This window comes from Schistocerca americana, chromosome X, assembly GCF_021461395.2.
Source record: "Schistocerca americana isolate TAMUIC-IGC-003095 chromosome X, iqSchAmer2.1, whole genome shotgun sequence".
Classification (NCBI taxonomy): Eukaryota; Metazoa; Arthropoda; class Insecta; order Orthoptera; family Acrididae; genus Schistocerca; species Schistocerca americana.
In genome coordinates, this window is record NC_060130.1 from 539748719 (window position 1) to 539764916 (window position 16198).

Here is a 16198-nt window from a genome sequence, read left to right on the forward strand (position 1 = left end):
TCTGGCCTATGCAGATGACATTGCACTATTAGCATGCACACAAGAAGACCTGAAGAGAAGTATCCAGACCTTGGAGTTATTGGCAGCTAGGATCGGTCTACAAATTAGCTCTGAAAAGACAGAGTATATGACCATAGGAAGAAAGATCCAGAACTCTCAGGATTTAATTGTGAACAACACCAGGTATAAACATGTGAAAGAGTTCAAATACCTTGGATCATTTTTTACAGAAGTAACATCAACTGAAGCAGAGATAAAAGCATGACTGCAGGCGGGAAACAGATACTATCACTCTCTGGACCCTATATTAAAATGTAGAAGTGTCTCGCAACAACTAAAGCTATGGTTGTATAAGACATTAATAATGCCAGTAGTACTTTATGGTTCTCAAACCTGGAGCACTCGAAAACAAGACCTTAAGCGACTGCTAACATTTGAAAGGAAAGTCCTCAGGAAAATATTTGGACCAGTCAGAGATCAGACTACTGGAGAATGGAGAAGACGCCATAACACTGAATTAGAAGAGCTGTACAAGGAGCCTAACATCTTGGGAGTGATGAGAAGCAAAAGACTGCAATGGGCTGGACATGTTGTTAGAATGGAGGCAACAAGATGGCCCAAAATCACAATGGACTGGATCCCGTCAGGCAGCAGACCAGTGGGAAGACCTAGAAAGAGGTGGATCGATGGAGTGAGAGAAGACCTGTTGCAGCTGGGAGTAACGGAAAACTGGAGACAGATAGCAGAAGACAGAGACGGATGGAGAGCTCTAACTGTGGTGGCGCGCGGTCCTCTGGGCCTGATCGCATGAAGAAGAAGAAGACTTTGTCCATTCTTAGCCTCATCTCCATCTCCGATCACCTCGTCTCCTTATTTGCCTTTTCGCTCCACAGAATGTTTTCTCAATTGTCCACGTACAAGAGTGGATGAGCAGTAGGGGGCAGGCGGGGGTCACTATCACTGGATTAATGTGCTTCAGCATAGCTTTGTAAATGATCAGTGAAATGAACACTGGAAAGACTAATGTGGTATGGTGGCTTTGTAAAATAGGGATATGTTCCACATTATAATGAATATGACAATGAAAAGTGGAATATGAATAATAGAAGTAGCAAGAGTAGCAACTTACAGTAGTTAAGCAGACAAGTCCACACCTACTCCAATATCACTCAGTACAGGACCTGCCCTATTTACCCGCTCAGAATGTCGTATTCTAGTTCTGCCACAGGGATATCCTATCCTGTGACTTGCAGGGCCACCTGTGGAAGCAATCATATCATATATCAGTTCTATTGAACTTCAGCACAGCCTTTCATTTGAGCATGACTACTATCCAGCTGTCCACTCAAATGAATGACCACCACGAAACTACAGCCAAGAGCAGAGTCAAATATCCAGTGACAGAATATGCTGCTGAACACATTGTGTTTGATTTCAAAGCCATGCTATCTGAATCTCCATACCCAAATTTGAGCTTCTGTGAAATACATAGGTGGGATTATCCTTACATCACATAATTTGATCCCACAGTACTCCTCATCTCAGTCTCTGCTAGCTTCTGTCCAATACCCATCTCCACCCTGTCCCCATGCATACCACTTCAGTCACTATATAATTGCACCTTCGTCTCTACAGTCTTCCTCTTCTTCTGTTATATCTCGCCCTGCCAGTCCACTTCACCATCCCAAAACTCAGAACCCTATTTATGAGGGTGCTGTTTGTTTCATTTATGATATTTGTGTTTACGTTTATGATATTTATGTTTATATCTCCACACAAACTTTTGCGAACTTTAGGATTTGGGACTGTACCTAGAACTTCTGTTAATTTATTGAAAAAAGTGTTCGTAATACCATTTGGAGATCGATACACATGGAAAATGATTAACTTATTTGTGTTGTCAAGCCCTGTTAATTCAATAGCTGGTATTTCAATGTGTGTGTCTTCAATTTCTTTGAAGTAGTCCCATGACGAGAGTCTGTCCTTTCATGCAATGATGATACTAGATGTTGGACTTTTGTGTCTCTACACCACTTCTCAGTGATGCATACGACAGTGCAGTTCAAAGATTGGAGCTCATCTTCAAATTGTTGTATTTTATTTTTTTATTAATTGCATGTTTTGATGAAGGATGGTCAAGTCTGTGAAATGTACCATGATACTTTTCCCAATGGTTTCTTTTTCTTAGTGACATCTAGTATACATGTAATTTAGTGTGTTATATTCTATTCTGTGAGTGATTGTTTCAGAATTTTTGAAATTTTAATATGCTTGCAAAACAGAAAGTGGTGCAGTTATGTTGTACAAACTTGTGATACATATACAAACCATGGCACTATAATGTACAAAATTAGCACATACATACCAGCAGTGCTACAGTTCACTTACATCATTTGTACGTAGCCAACAACTGCATTATTGAAAGTAACAATTAATACTGAGAGAGAGAGAGAGAGAGAGAGAAGATTCCTGGTAGAGCCAATGTGGTGAAATGGAGTTAAGGTATCAATTTCCTGAGGAAAATTTGATAGAGTGCTGTCTTCAGATTGTACCACAGCCAAGATGGGCATGTGGTTAATTGTTTGTCAGGCTGTGGTTTTACACAGTGGCAACAATTTATAAACCCAATCCGAGTTTCCTTATAGTTCACCAAACAACAGTGACCAACAACAGTGATTAACGTTTTCTGTTATGTACTTAAAGCATTTGGTCAGCTTGGTGGTGGATTCCAAGGAGTTGATGGGTTCTTTGACAGAGAGCAAACGTAATGAGAAGAACATGTAGTGTATAAGTAATTCGTTTTACTTAATTCGAGTAACAGCAGATCCTGAATACAGTCCAACACATGTCCTTGAGATAGGGAGGTTTGTCATACACAATAACAATATATGCTAACTGATAACACTTTGAGAACACAGACAGAACTTGACTAACAGACTGAGATGAGCTTAGATTGGTGCAGCGTCCTTTAAGTCAGCTCTATGGTGGTGCTGGACGTGAGAGCAGAGGAGGGTGTGCACAGAGCCAGCCGCAGATTGGCAGTGGAGTTACATGGGTTACTGCCAACTTGTAGAAGGGGACTGCATGGCATGGTACTGGTGGTGATGATGCCACATAAATGAATAGGATTATGAACCCAGTCTACCCTCGTTGCAGCCACTAGAAAGGGTGGTCGTATTGACTACTGTGTGCAGGATGTTTCATGAATGTCTGTATGTATAGTGAGTTAATTTCTCATAATACATGGGCAAGTTTCCTCTGTTCAAAACATGCACACTGTTCTTCAAATATAAAGTATTATACTGAAGCAAAATTTAAATTCTCATATTTTGAGTAATGTAGTCAAAAACTACAGATAAAATACTTCAGCATGTTCCAGTATATTAAAATGTAACAGAAAGTACACCTCCCTGCATTTTTTTTTCTGTACTTCTGTCTATCTGTGTAATGTGCAAGGAACTCTGTGTACTGCCAATGTATTCCTTCATCTATAAGTTATTTTACTAGAAGCAATCATAAGATCATCTGCTGTTTGATTCTATTGTAATTCTGTAATCCCAATAGAGTCCCTCAGCTGGGAGTTACCCTATCAGGAGCAACATAGACCACATGGAAATTAATTGCAATGTAAAGCTTATGAGTCATTTAATTCAACCAACTGATTGAAATTAGTGGTCACAAGGCATTGAATGTAGCAGTCCAATGCTCAGTGTGTTAAGCACCCATTTAACTGGGGAAAGACTTCTGAAAATAAATTCAAACTGTGATGAACCACACAGTTCCACACCCGAGATCTAGGTGTGCAGTTGTAAGGCACACCACAGAAATTGATAGACACAGCTAGAGGTTCAACAACTGTCAGAGGCTGCCACTCATGGATGCATGTGCAGCCTCTCAACTCTGCACTCTACCTGCTAGCTGAAAGGTTTTAGAGATGGTCCTGGCCAGCTCCAACTCAGTTAAACATTTACCTCTGCATACGTGTTATCAGAATGCCTTTGTGAGCCACTCTGAGTCTAGTGTATCCATTATAATAAGTTGTTTTGTAGACTTTTAAAGTCATTGTGTGGTGTTCTCTTGTGGGATTAGAATACATTGGCAATGAGTAAGGTAATATCTTCATGTGTTTTTCATTGTGCAGTTGCACTTTGCATCTTGTCATGACATGGAGTCCCTGATTCAAACACAGGTGAAGAAACAGAAGGGCCTCATCATAGTCAAGCAAGAGGCTTTGCCAGCATTGCTCTCTGAGAAGTGGAAGGTGTACGAACACCTCCTACAGCAGCATTTTCATGTTTTCCATGTTACAGATGTGGAGGTATGTCATGCTTTTGTCATGGGTTTCTCTCACCTTGTATCAGGTGCTGCGGCAGTTCGGCCCATTGATGGAACTTTTCTCATTGTTGTTTGAGACCCTATGTTCATTGTTATCTTCCTATTATCGCAGGCACATGCACATTGTGGCCACTAGGACTAAATGTTACTAATGCAAGAAGCAGCCCCATATATCTTATTGTGCCTGGTATATGACCCTCCCCAGCCTTCGTCACAAGTGCCATTTCACAGACAATCCAAGAGTCATAATCAGACACCAAGGTTGGTGATGTTACACCCACTGTACCATGGATAAGGAAGTCAGACAATGGGCTCTCCAGTTAGAGAACCCTTCCCTTCAAGAGGTTTTGTCAGCTGCTCAGTTGTATGAAGTCTCACAAGGCACTGGTCAGCAACTGGAAGCCTGGGCAATGTCATAGTGGTACAGGGTGGCAAGGCTGAGTTCACTGCATCCAGTGAGGATGACATTGTTGTGGTGCAAGCCGGCCACTTCTGCAGTTCCTGTATAGTTCATATAAGCATTCCAACCACTACTCCCTGTTGCCTTAGTGTGCATCATGTCACACCAAACACAACAGATCAGATTGTCTCCAACTGTCTGTTGTAAGTATTGTTAAAAAGGCCACATTGCAGTAGTCTGCCACTCAATAGCGCAGAATGCAGCATCAGAGATTATGGATAAGGATATTCAGGAAATGTTGGTGTCAGGGCAGGTTCCTGATCCTGATTCTAACATGCTTTTCATCACAGTTTTGTTCTCTCACAACAACTGTGCTTGCAGGTAGACACTGGCTCAGCAGTTTCACTGCTTCATGCCCAAAAATGTTCAGACCTCGGCTGTCTTCAGTTGTAACCAGTAAACAGGTGCCACAGGGCATGTGGTGAACAGCAAATCTCCTTGCTTGGCCAATTTGTGGTGGAAGTTACCCATAAATCAGTGACTTGTTACCTTTATTGTTGTTCAAAATGCTAGTTCAGCAAACATTCTCAGGTTTGATGCCAATCAGGCCTTTCACTTTTAGGTCATGGACTCCATACAATTAGTATCTGCTGAAGTCCCTTATCAGTCTTTGGAATCTCTGTGCTCAGAATTTGAGGATATCTCTGTGGAAGACCTAAGATGCACCACAGACTTTCAAGTCCACATAACCTTGGTGCAGTTTGCTTACCCTGGATTTATTCATGCCAGTCAGATCCCACTGGCCCTCCACTCCCAAGTAGCTGGAGCAGCTCACCTCTCCCAGGACTCTGGTTCCTATTTCCTCTAGTGAATGGGTCACACAATTTGTCTTCATGAAGAAATCCTCTGCCAAATTGTGCCTTTGAGTGATTTTAAGGCCACCATAAATTCACAGTCTGTGGCCGACACATACCCATTGCCATGTTGTAATGAACTGTTCACATGCTTCACAGGAGATGAATTTTTCTCCACATTTTATCTTTCTGAAGTAGATCAACAGTTACCCATGGATGAAGAGTTCAAGCGTATCATGGTCATTTACATCCCTGTCAGCCTTTACCAATACCAACAGTCGATTTCGGAATGGCAAGTGTCCCCACAGTCTTTCAGTGGTAGTTGGTTCAAATGGATCTGAGCACTATGGGACTTAACATCTGTGGTCATCAGTCCCCTAGAACTTAGAACTACTTAAACCTAACTAACCTAAGGACATCACACACATCCATGCCCAAGGCAGGATTCGAACCTGCGACCGTAGCGGTCTCGCAGTTCCAGACTGAAGCGCCTAGAACCGCACGGCCAAACCGGCCGGCAGTGGTAGTTGGAACAGGTCACATCCAATATTACACACTGCTTTGAGTACCTAAATGATATCATCATTATAGGACATACTTCAAGTGACCACTTGCACAACCTCTTGGCCATCTTCCAAAACCTCCTGGTCATGGGTCCGCACTGCAACCTACAGAAGTCCAAATTTTTGCAAACAACTATTGAGTACCTGGGCCACATCAGATTGAGGCAGGGTGCCGAACCCATTGAGAGTCTTGTCAGGGCCATTACAGACTTGCCATATCCTTTGTTGTTGCATGAGCTGCTGGCTTTTTTCAGGTAAAATTGCCTATTACCACCTGTTCATTTGCAGGGCATTCACCATTGGACATTCACTGCCTCTCCTTCTACCTAAAGGTGCTCTCTTTGTCTGGTCTCCTAAGTGCGACCAGGACTTCATCAAGCTGAAGGAACATCTCCAGTCAGCATCGTGTTTAACTATCTTCAAACCCAACAAACCATTCATTTTGGCTACTGACATCTTACAGTACAGTGTGAGAGAGGTCCCCACTAATCGGAACCAGATGGCTCAAAGTAACCACTGGCATTTCCATTTAAAACTCAGTCCAGCACAAGTCCAGTACTCTCAAACTGAGGAGGAGACACTGGGTATTGCGTGTGCAGTAGCCAAATTTCACTTCTTCTTGTATGTCACCAAATTCAAATTAATTGCAGACCACAAGCCCTTAACCATCCACCCATGTCCGCAATAAGGCAGTTCACAGGTTGCAATGGTGGGCTTTGTTCCTCTCCAGATACAACTATGAGATTGATTTTCCCCCACAAGCGGCACCATGACAGGCAGACGTCTTATCTGGGCTGTCCATTGACATGGACCCTGAGGTGTTTTTATTGGATGTTCCCTCCCACCAAGCTGTAAACATTTTTCCGACAACTAGTGCTCAAGTTGCCAAGGCAACAGAGCTGACCCCAGCCTCAGGCAGTTAGTCCACCTTGTCCAGTAGGGTTGGTCTTCTTGTCCTCCAGGCCACTCGCCTCATCCACTTCACAACTACTTCGTCTTGCACCATCATCTCTGTCTTAGATGGGGTCCTCTTCCTCTTCACAGATCATGCAGCTCCCTGGGTGGTTATTCCCAGGAATTTGCAGTGGAAGATTTTACAGCTGTTACATAATGGGTTCTGGGGAGTTTCTCTACCAAAACCTTGGCAAGCAGAAATGTTTACTGGCTTGGCATTGACGGAGAGCTGGAACATATGGTCGCTGCATGCCCTCAGTGTGCTAATCAACAGGCAGCTTCCAGGTCATCATTCTCTCCATGGCCTCCAGCATCACAGCCCTGGGAACACATCCATGTTGATTTTGCTGATCTGTTTTGAATGTGTTTTGGCTGATTATTGTTGATGCATTTTCATGTTTTCTGTACATGGTCTGGTGCCCCTTGGTCACTACTGAAGCCACTATCCAAGCCCTCAAAATTTTTTTCTGTGGATGCTCTTCCACCTACTCTCATTTCTGAAAATGGGCACCAGTTCCTGTCTCTGCTGTTTCATGATTTCTATATGTGGTTAAGCAGTTGCCATGTTCACTCCCCTCCCTTTCACCCACAATCTAACAGGTAGGCTGAGCACATAGTTCATACTTTTATGACCCAGATGAAAAAATATCTGCAAGACTTCCCTACCAAAGGGGCATTAATTTTTTTCTGATGAGGCCCATTGGTTTCTGTAGCTCAGCAGAGCTTCTCCAAGGACACCAGCCAAGGGTATTGTTCCACTTCCTCCATCCTGAATCTCACCCACTGTCATGTCCTGGTGTACCAGATTTTACACTAGGGACAGCAGTCTGGGTGCATGGTTTTGGTCACTGCGCCCGCTGGATACCACTACCCATGAGGGTTCCATGCCACCATCTGAGGAGCCTATGCCATCACATCCTCTGGCAACAGCTCTGTTGGCACTCCAGCTGTAGTGAAAACCCCATACTGGTTCAATGTCACAAGAGGAACCACAGCCTGCAGTGGTGTTGCCCCCACCTCACCACTGGACGTTGTCATGGTTCTCGACTTGGACATCATGACTTCTGTCATCTCATGCTCTGATGGAGGGAGGAGGGGGCATTGGGGTTCTCCCCACTTTGCACATGTCTGCAAGTCTATGGTGACAGCATTGCTCATTCCTCTTGCCTCTGGAACCTCCATGGATGTTGATGTATCAGGTCATCATCAAGAGAGCGGTTACGGCAAAGTTTGGACATTTGTGTCCTAAAATTGTGGACAAATCATTCCGCCTATGGCTTTCGAGGCTGGATGGCAAGGCACAGTGTGGACTGAAGTGATGTCACTGGTTGCAAGGATATAAATTTCAAACAGGTGAATTGAGCACCATTATCAGTAGCCAGAGTGTCCGGGAGGGCTTCTAGGGAAAAAATTCGTGTCAGCCTTTGATGGTGTGTGCAGAATATGTGGAGAACATGCAGGTAACATAACGAAAACCTGTACCTGCGTCAACAGCCATGGGCTATGAGGTGCCGAGGAAGAGGCTGGCAAAGTTGAGATGGATTCAGGACCAAGTATTGGAGGTGGTATGCCATGGAAAGTAATGAGCCAGGGTGGCGTGTTTGCTTTGGCATGTATAACAGGCAGCCACCATGGGCATTGTAGCATAGTCCATGCCCCACCAATATACACGTTGGTGGGTGAGGTGTTTGGTGAGGACCATCCCCTTCCCTCATGTAGATGGCCAAGGACCCAGTTGTGGAATGCACGAGGGATGACAAAGCATTTTGTGCTGTTGTCTCCCCGTAGGTGGATGATGCTGTTGACCACAAAGAGTTCCTAGCATCAAACCAAAAAGGCCTATGGGCCTGATCATGTGAGTGTCTTTTGATTCATGGACCAAATTTGTTTCATGAACTACAACACATCACACAGGTGTTAACATGCTGAGCCATGGATGGAAACTGAATGTTGTAGGTGTACACAGAAAGAAAAAGAGCTCAGCACTGGATCCGGTGAACTGTCATTGTGGGTATGGGCACAGTGGACTTCAATAAGGGTGGGAGTGGCCTGTGGCCTGTGAGCAATATGAATTGTCAGCTGTACACATGGTCATGACACTTTTTGATACCAAAGATAATGAGCAATGCTTCCTTTTTGATTTGGCTGTAGTTGTGTTGAGCTGATAACAAAGTTTTTGACACAAAAGCAATCAGCCTCTCCACTCCGTCAACCACATGTGAGAATACTGCCCCCTATGTTATAGTCTGATTCATCACCAGCAAGACTCCGAGTCTTTGAAGGATCATAGGTGGTAAGGCAGGTGGGGTGGAGGAGGGGGTGTCAGAGATTATGGAATGCTGTATCATACTGGGGTGTCCAGTTCCACTGTACATTTTTACATAGGAGAATATGCAGTGATTTCGGGAAGAAAATGGCAGTAGTGGTTTAAATGTCCTAAGATGGCTTTGAGTTGAGACCTGTCTCTTGGCTTGGGCAGACCTTGGATAGCATCAATATAGTGGGGTGTAGATCAAATTCCCAGTGCACTGACTATTCAGCATGTCACACAAAAAAGTCATACTTTTTTTTTTGTTACAACAGAGCCAAACATGGTCAAACACTGCAAAAACTGTGTCCAAATTCTTGGCTAAATCTTCGACAGAGTGACCTTCCACCAGAATGCCATCAAGATAATTAATGGTGCCTTGGACATCTCGTATCTGCTGCTCCAAATATCTTTGAAAAATAGTTGGGGCACTGGGAATACTGAAGCAAAGTCTGTTGTATGGGTAGATTGTGAAAGATGTGTTGATCACTAAGATGTCATGGGATTTGGTGTTGAATGATAAATGGAGGTAGGCATCTTTTAAGTCTATCTTGGCAAAAACTTTGCACCTCCACCCAGTTTAGCAAGAATATGTTTCAGTTTGGTAACAGGATAGAATTCGGCCACAGATTAGATGTTGACAGTAGTGCTAAAGTCTCCACAGATACTCAGTCCTCCACTGAACTTCTTGATGACGATGATGGACATTGTCCAGTGGCTGCTGGACACCAGTGTCAGCACCCTGTCATCCTGCAGGTATTGTAATTCCACGCATAGTTTATCCTGAAGTGCATAAGTGACAGTTCGAGCTATGCAAAATTTGGGCACAGCTGAAAGGAGGAGTGTCACATGGGCCTTAAAGTCAGAGATGTCTGATGAGGGTGACAAAAAGCCAGCTGGGTACCTGGACAGAAGTTCAGCCTTGTATGAACCCTTCAGGATGGCACTGACAGTGGCTTCCATGTCATGAATTTGCAGTCCCAAGGTCCACACCCAGCAGACTGGAGGCCCCTGGTGCCATGTGGGACTGAAGCTGTGAAAGACCCCATGACAGACGTCAAATCATTGCAAAACTGTGTAATGGAGTATCAACATTTTGCAGGGAGTGGGAACAATCTGTTAGCATGTTGACTAATCAATAACGTTAGCAGAGGATCCAGTGTCCATTTGCAGCTTGACCAGAACAATATGCATATAAATGGAAATAGACATTAACGTTTTTGGAAAATGGGAGAATAGATTGGACAAAAGCAACACCAGTGAAAGGTATGTCCAGTTGACATTCATGGCTGCTGAAGAATTGCACACCTCTGCCTTATGCCTGGTTTTACCACACGCACTGCACTTTGCTTTGCAAAAGCAGCAATGGTGTCCTTGATGGCTAATAAAGCATTGTGGACAGGAAAGGAGGAGCCAGAAACGACACTGGCCTCGATCTAAAGCCAGTTTGTGTTGGAATTTGGCTGTTGTGGGCTAACAATGATCAAGTAGACTACTCAAAGGCGTGTATCATGGGTAAATGCACCTCCAAGGAGGGATCTTTCAGCTTCAGAAGGTCATGGCACAAAGCCTCATCAGGCGAATGGACCAACACCATGTCTCGTACCAACAATGAGGAGTAGAATTGTTTACTGTGTGAGCTGTCAAAATGAAAGTGACAATTCCATGACTTTGGAGTCATGCAATCCATTCCCTGTACAATGAAGAGGAAAGTTCATGACAGCTAAACATTTTGTCGGATGCTGCCACCACATGAACTTGTGAATCAAAATAGTTAAGCAGACTAGATTTCAGCATAGCATAAGGTAGGGTATGAGGGCCACCTCAAGGTGTAGTTGTGGGATGTGTTGGTACACAGACAGGGCTGTGTTAGCAAGGAGGAAAGTGTATTGTTGCATATCACCTGAAATATCATGCACCAGGATATGTTGTCCCATCCTTGCAATGTAGCAGGACCATGGTTCTACCTTTCTGTCAAACTGTTGGAATGGTGGCAGTGTGGGCCAGATGTTGCAGATGGAAGTGTCAATCTGGGCGGGATGTCTGGTAAACTCCAGTGCCAACTGTGTGATAGCTGCCAACCGTTCGACCAAATATTCATTTGTCTGTTTCATCCTTTGGAGAAGAGTAATGAAAGGGTGAGTCAGGTCCACTGGATCTTTTTTACCGAGTTATTAAGAAAAAATGGAAAAAAACCTGTTATTATTGAGTCCCACCAAATACCAAAATATATCTGTTATTCAGAACTAAAATACTGGTATCAGTTTTATTTGACCAGTCAGTTTTTCCCATGCCTATTTATACTGTAAAAATCCTGTTAGTGATTATTTTACAGGTATTAGTTACTTTGCCTATCTCCAACATCACACATCTGATCGAACTCCATTGAGAATTCAACTCAAGAGGACATGAAGTTTGAGGCATGAATATTAACTTAATTCATAACAGCAGTCAACTGAAAAATTCCGTCAAATAAGCCCATAAAAATAATTACATCCATGTCTCTTACGGTTATTAAAACAAAGACTTATTTCAAATCTTTGTGGTGTTTGCCCCTAGGGCACAGCCTACATAGCCTGCCTGGAAATGTGACTCTATGGAAGAACAGGAGTGAATAAATGACTGTTGGTATTTCTCTGAGCAGTTGTCCTGCAGCCAGTGACCTGGTTACATCAGGGAACAACTCAGTCAGTCATCTAAGGAGGGCTTGCTTTCTTTGAGTGTGATAGCAGGAACTCAACTGCTAGGTAAAAAGATGGCAAATGTAAACAGGCAGAAATGAGTAACATACAAAATGCTACACAGAAAAACACACTAATCTTACAATGAATGATCATGTAGTCTTCCTTGATGTAGAACACTGTGAGCACACTTAACCACTATTGAGAGTTACAGTATTTTGCAGAAAAGATTTTATTCAATACACTGTACAGGAAGATTGGTAGAAATCACTTTCACTGAAAGACTCATGTAAACTATTTTTACATAAGTATTACAGCATCTAATTTTGAAGTTTTGTCTAAATGATCTGTTTCATAGTATGCATGCAAAACTAAAATATCCTGCCAAGTATATCACATTAATTTTAATGTAATAGCTCTTACTTTCAACAAACGTTCTTTACCAATATTTAAAGCTCTCTGTTCCACTGAATATCAGATAACTAATGAGACAGCTTTCATTGTTCAACTATACTACGAACTGTTATCCCCTCCTCAATTTGTAGCTCCACTTTCACAATAATTTTTCTGTGTAAACTGATGTGGTTGTTTTGTGGCGGCGTTCGTAGCGACAAGCAATTCGCTGTAGAAACGGCTTACGAAGTCACCGCCACACTTTTAATAGCGGGCCGACCGGTCCGCTGGAACAGTGAACAGAAAGATGAAAACCCAAACAATCTGATTAAATAAAAGTCGGTACTTATCTTTATTAACGAAGATACAGATCACAGTAGTGAACTCCATGTCTACAGAAATCTGTCTAGTTCGAGTCGGAGCGGCTAGGTCAGCGTCGGCTGACGACAAACAACAACTCTGCTGCGATGAACACACAACTGACTAGCAAGTACACAATTCGGTGGCGAGTATACAACTGAGCGGCGAATACAGAACTGTCCTAGCGCTCGCGACTCCAGCGCTTAAGAAGCCAGAAGCCAGCGGTGGCGCGCGCAGACTTGCGGCGATTTCCTGTCTCGCTGGCGCTGCTTATGCGGACGGCGTCCGGACTTTGATGCTGCCAACCTTTTGGCAGCGGGCTCGGGTGGCATTACTGGCTAGGATATAACACTCCTCCCCCCCAAATCGCCGCACCGTCGTTGAGTAATGACGTCGCGAGCGTCGACGGCGGGGGAGGGGTCTGGCCGCAGGCGTAGCAGAAGAGACCGGGGCGGAGACTGTTGTCGGTGGCAGTCCCCGGTCCGCACCCCAGCATTGGCTGCGCGGGGCCTCGGGAAACACCGACTGAAAACCGAGGTCAGGGTGCACGCCTGTGACCACGGGCGCAGCTTCTGGTACTGGACGCGACGGGGCGTCGGGACCCACGAAGAGAGGCAGCGTCTCCTGACGCTGCGTCGACGGCTGCTGAGTGGACGCCGGACAAGGCGCTGCGGTGTCAGACTCCTTGGGGGTGCCCAAGGAAAGCGGCTGCAGGACAGGCTGCACAGCCACCGCTTGGGAAGGCGGCCCGGCTGAGGGGTCGACGTCCATCAGCTCCGAAGGCGGTGGCGACTGAAGGGGGACCGCAGGCGCCGGAGCGACCACCTGGGCCGCTCCCGGATGAAGCTGCGCGGGAGGCATCAACGGGACGGGCTGTCGGCGTGGTAGCGGCGACGGCTGCTGCTGCTGCCCTGGGGGCGGCAGCGAAGTCGGAAGGCGCGGCTGGAACCCGCCGCGGACCAAATCTGTGGACAAAGAACGAGCGGCAGAATCCGGGCGGCCAGCGCGGCGCAACTGGTTCTGATGCCTCCTGTGCACCCCAGTAGCACCTTGAACAGTATAAAAACCTCGACCCTGGACACTTATCACGGTACCACGTTCCCAACGACGGCGACCGTGATAAACTCTGAAAAAAAACGGCGTCGTTGCGCTGAAAACGCGTGCGATGCTCAGAAGCGGCGGGTCGATCCGGGGGGTGCAACAACCGTAGTAGGGTGCGATGACGACGGCCGTGGAGAAGCTCCGCAGGCGAAGGGCCGTCGCGTGGCGTGGTCCGGTACGACGACAGGAACGTGATGAGGGCCTGCTGACGAGAGTGCGTAGCACGAAGGCGGTCCATATGATCCTTGAATGTGCGTACAAAACGTTCCGCTGCACCATTCGATTGAGGGTGGAACGGCGGAGTAAGAACATGGCGAATGCCATTGGCAGAACAAAAACTTTCAAATTCAGCAGAGGTAAATTGTGGACCATTGTCAGACACTAAAACTTCTGGAAGACCCTCAATACAAAAAATTGAAGTCAACGCCTGTATAGTTTGTGCAGACGTTGTAGACTGCATGGGCACAACAAACGGAAAATTACTAAATGCATCTATCACGATGAGCCAACGAGAATTCCAATATGGACCAGCGAAATCAATATGTACTCGCTGCCAGGGACCGGCAGGGAGTGCCCACTCAAAATAGCGTTGAGGCGGAGCAGCTTGGTGTTCGGCACACGTCGAACAATCTGTAGACATCTGCGTAATCTGCTTATCAATGCCGATCCATGTACAATGACGGCGGGCAAGCTGCTTGGTGCGGACCACTTGATGCAACAAGTCGAGGACCTTGGATTGGAGCACTTGGGGAACCACTACACGAAGCTGGTCATTCTCGGTGCGTAACAGCAAAACTCCGTGCGAAACAGACAACAGATGACGTTGCGGATAATAGCGACGAACCACAGGATCCGATATGTCCTTTGCCTTGGACGGCCAACCACGTTGAACAAAACGTAATAGTAAACTCAGATGAGGATCCGTAGCTGTCTCACGTGCCACCTGACGATAATCAATCGGAAAATCCCGGAGGGATTGATACTCATCGGCGTCAATCTGATGGCAAGAGTCGTCAGAGGAATCGAAGACATCATCCGCAGCAATCGGCAATCTAGAGAGCGCGTCAGCGTTTGCATGCTGAGCTGTAGGGCGATACAGTATCTCATACTGGTATTGTGATAACAAAAGAGCCCAACGTTGTAGTCTCTGAGCTGTCCGCTGAGGAACTGGTTTAGACGGATGAAACAGTGACGCCAGGGGCTTGTGATCTGTTACTAAATAGAATGGTCTACCATAGAAGTAGTGATGGAATTTTGTGACACCGAACACAATAGCCAACGCTTCCTTGTCCAATTGGCTATAATTACACTGAGCTTTGTTTAGCAATTTAGATGCGAACGCAATAGGACGTTCGGTGTTACCGACTCGGTGAGACAACACAGCACCGAGGCCGAAAGAAGAGGCATCACAAGCTAACACCAGAGGCTTGTTAGGGTCGTAATGGACCAGACAACTATCATTCAATAAAGCCTCTTTAAGCTGCTGAAAAGCTGATTGGCAATCAGCTGACCACACAAACGGAACATTCTTACGGCGGAGACGATACAACGGTGCAGCAATCTGTGATGCATTAGGTATAAACCTAATATAATATGTCAATTTGCCAAGAACTGCTTGCAATTCATGCAGATTGCGAGGGGCGGGCAAATCACGAATAGCTGCTAAATGTGACTGGGAGGGATGAATGCCTTGAGCATTAATAACATGTCCCAGATACTCCATCTCCGTAAGGAAAAATGAACATTTATCGATGTTGCAACGTAGGCCTGCCTGAGACAACACTGTAAACAAACACTCCAAATTACGGAAATGTTCAGCAGGCGTCCGACCGGACACAACAATATCGTCTAAATAGTTGCAACACGATGGCACATTAGCCAGAAGTTGTGACAAAAAACGCTGAAAAACAGCTGGAGCTGACGCACAACCAAAAGGCAAACGCAGAAAACGGAACAACCCAACGACGTGTTTATGACAAAATACTGTTGTGATTGCTCGTCGAGGGGCAATTGCAAATATGCTTCACGGAGATCAATTTTGGAAATGAAACGAGCTTCCCCTAACTTATCCATCAGCTCGTCCGGTCTAGGCAAAGGAAAAGAATCAATGATAGTCTGAGGATTAACTGTCGACTTAAAATCAGCACACAAACGTAACTTGCCAGACGGTTTCTTTATAATAACTAAGGGAGAAGCCCACTGGCTCGCTGAAACGGGTTGAATAACACCGTTGTTTTGCCAACGACGAA

General features: G+C 45.2%; 1 protein-coding gene across 1 annotated transcript in view; it reads right to left on the bottom strand.

The window, feature by feature from the left end:
- Positions 1 to 16198, bottom strand: part of LOC124556138 (vegetative cell wall protein gp1-like) — a 29971-nt gene that overhangs the window by 2777 nt on the left and 10996 nt on the right. The window contains exon 2 of the mRNA XM_047130153.1: positions 13400 to 13813. Within this exon, the coding sequence (XP_046986109.1) occupies positions 13400 to 13813 (414 nt within the window). The remainder of the gene's footprint in view (positions 1 to 13399; positions 13814 to 16198) is intronic.